We start from the raw sequence: 3,270 nt of genomic DNA on the forward strand, positions 1-3,270 counted from the left end.
GTGATTGGCTAATTAGAAATGAAGTGTTAACGAGCAGTTGGACAGGTGTACCTAATAAAGTGGCCGGTGAGTGTAGTTTCCATGAGCTTTTAGCAAAGATTCGTAGCTTTCTATTGATACCAAACAGGTCCAGGTTCAACTGACAGTTAACAGACGTTAAAAGATACAGAAAACAGGAAATGCTGTTTTGGGGTTCAAGAGCTTAATGCAAAGAACACTATGAAATGTAATCTTCTGCTATTTTCTCCTATTTAATAAAAAACAACAAAAAGCATCGGTTTACCTCTCCCAGTTCTCTGAGCTTCTTCAGGAATCTTCTTTCAAACACAGTTGGGTCCTCTGGTGTTTTGTTTTGGGGGTTGATAGGAAGTCCTGAAAGATCATATATATTTAAAACATTTGCTGGGTCAAATATATACTTTTTCTTTAACAAATGCATCCATGCGTCATAGGAAGTCTATTGTGGTCAAGAGTGGGAAGATTTTCTCTAGAATTTCTTTGTGGTGGTGTAACCGTTTTACACTGGTTTCCACCCAAGTCGCTGCTTTATTACTAATAATATAACTTTTATAAAACTGTTTTAAAACCATCTAGCTTTCTCACTCTTTGACAGAAATTCCAAAAGGGGTCATAACCTCCCCAAATTTTGTAAAAACAGATTGTTCACCCAAAGAAATACTTAAAATATGTTGAAGCTATAAAGAAAATAAAACATAGCCASCATTTAAAATAATAAATCATAATTTGTATTAAGGGTAACAACAAGTTTGTTACCCAGAATAATAAGATGAAACTTCCAACCTCGTTTTCACAGGACTTAATGCACCTTGAAGCCATTTTAGGGTTTTATTAAAACAAAAAATGAAAAATAAACTGGTCTACAGTTAAATAAAACCACCTGCAGTGTCTAAATCTGTCCAGTAGATGGCAGAGTGAAGACTTCTTTATTTGCAGGGAGGCCCAGATGAGGGGCAGCTCACTGATAGTGCACTCAGTGAACTTCCTTGTGAAGAGCTGAACGACAAAAACAAGTCTCTCCRAGGCTGAACTTGCATAACTCTCAGGTCATTTTTTGCAAACGTAAACAAGAAGCGCAGTTCTAGTTTTAATCATGGCGCTGCGCAAGTTATCGTCACGGTTTGTTTTTGTTTGCTTTTCTGTTTGAGTTTTTCTGATTTTATCTAAAGAAAAAAGTGGTCAACTTTGACACGGTGGTATAAAACCAGCTGATGTGATGTGACTAATACTTTCCTTGTATGTAAACATTAGCTCTCTGCTCCACAATGCTACACACACACACACCTGGTATCCTACTGCCAACTCTTTCCAGGTCCCTGACGATAGCCCTGAAGAAAGGTCTCTTCTTGGGGTTGTAGTTCATGCACTGAGTCATGAGGTTGGCGAGTTCTTCATATTCGGGGGTGGCCAGCTGGCACTCCTTCTCATAAAATCTCTCTTTCTGCTCAGAACAGGGACATGAAGGGAATACATCGGGAAAATAAAAAAAGGCAGAATTGTCACCATTTGTGTCTCATTTCTGCAGGACCCCTACCTCCGTCAGCTTCTTCTCCTTGAGGGGAACTTCTCCATCAAAGCAGATCTCCCACAGGGTGGTACCGAATCCCCACTTATCAGCTGGCACACTCAGGGATGATGCGTCTTCTATGCATTCTGGGGCGATCCACGGGACACGGTGAACGCGCTCTGTAGGGGTAAAGTCAAAGGTGACCTCATGTAGGAACAGTAGCTGCGTTTCCATTGACCATGAAAATGCGCAAATTACGATTTCGAAAATAAGTTTGCTCAATGGAAACAGGTCAATTTCGAAAAAAATTACGTTTTTCGACAAAATGTTTTTGCGCTAGGATGAGGTGGTTTTTCGGCCGTATCGAAATTGGTGTTTTTCGCAAAGCTGCAATGGAAACACATTTTTTCGCATCACGGGAGTCACGTGATCAACAACCGGTTGTTTCTACTGGTGAAAAAGACGACGACGAATGAAGAAGATAACAGGAAGTAGAAATAGTAGTAATATCACTGAAGTAGTATAAAATAGTAAACTCACCAACTACAATTTCCCAAAAACCCAGCATACGTAGCCGCTCCCAAGTAGGGACTTGTCGCTGGAAAGCCTCGATAAAAGACGTCAACGTTTCCTCTGATGATGAGCGCTAGTGTCGCGGTAGCAACATGCTATGTGTTTACATCCATCGCCGCCATGTTTGTAATGACTTATCGCGAGAACAAACGTATTCACGCCTGACTTTAATGGCATTTCTTACTTAATGGAAACACCTCAGTTGCGAAACTGTGTTTTTCGACATTAACAGAATATCGACAAAGTTTTGCGCACATTTGCAATGGAAACGCAGCTAATGATGTAATGAAGTCAGGTAAAATTATGTGTAGGAATTGTGGGGAATACCAATTTTTTTTACAATTATGGTAGTTTTTTGCCAGCTTTGCAGATAATTAAACAAAATATTAATGTCATATATAAAAATGAGATGCAGAAGTGTATTTAATAAAGCACGTATTTTACAAGAGATGTTTACAAGGGGAAGTTTGAGGAAGTAGATCTTAAGATTGATGAGTCATGCCTGTTAGCAAAGTCCAACAAGTAGAGCCAGTTAGGGTGGAGTTGTGTCATCCTTCAGCTACTTTTTAATCACAGCTATTCTTGGTTTAGAGTTGTTTGTGTCCATCGGATTGCCTTAGAGTGCGCAGTTTTAAAAAAACAAACCAAGTGGAATTTACTTTATTAGGTTCTTAATTAGGTTTTGACATTTTATGTTGCACCATCCTCATACATGGAGCTTTGTTTTGGTGTACTCCCCGTCACTTTAAGGTGAAATTACTGCACTTAAAGAAAAAAATCATTGTGAGACACCAATTAAAACTTCATCTACTCTAGAGGATGAATTATTTGGTGTTCTCTGCCTGGGATGTTTTTTTTTTAGAGTATATAATATAGATCAAGCGTGACCATCTTTTCTTGTTGTTGAACCGGAGCCAGCAGGACCGGTTTTCAGAAGCCGCTTTGCTGAATCTTTAGAACCAGAGTCTGTCTACTAGGGATGTGGGGTTTTAAGTCCCGCCTACTTCACCGCACCCAGTCATGATACTACTAGGCCTGTCACGATAACAATGTTTTAAAAATAAATTTTAAATTCTGTGATCATTTGTTAAACTATTTTATACAATAATTGCATATTTTAGGTTAATAAATATGGTTAGAATTAAAATGTGGAATTTAGAAAAAAAATGGAA

At 38.7% G+C, this 3,270-nt stretch overlaps 1 protein-coding gene across 1 annotated transcript in view; it reads right to left on the bottom strand.

Annotated features, from left to right (window-relative positions):
* jak1 (Janus kinase 1) overlaps nt 1-3,270 on the bottom strand; it is a gene marked incomplete in the record, with an annotated part of 43,202 nt that overhangs the window by 12,119 nt on the left and 27,813 nt on the right. The window contains 3 exon segments of the mRNA XM_014014290.1: nt 284-372; nt 1,303-1,459; nt 1,553-1,704. Coding sequence (XP_013869744.1) covers nt 284-372; nt 1,303-1,459; nt 1,553-1,704 — 398 coding nt within the window.

Source organism: Austrofundulus limnaeus, unplaced genomic scaffold, assembly GCF_001266775.1.
Source record: "Austrofundulus limnaeus strain Quisiro unplaced genomic scaffold, Austrofundulus_limnaeus-1.0 Scaffold113, whole genome shotgun sequence".
Lineage (NCBI taxonomy): Eukaryota > Metazoa > Chordata > Actinopteri > Cyprinodontiformes > Rivulidae > Austrofundulus > Austrofundulus limnaeus.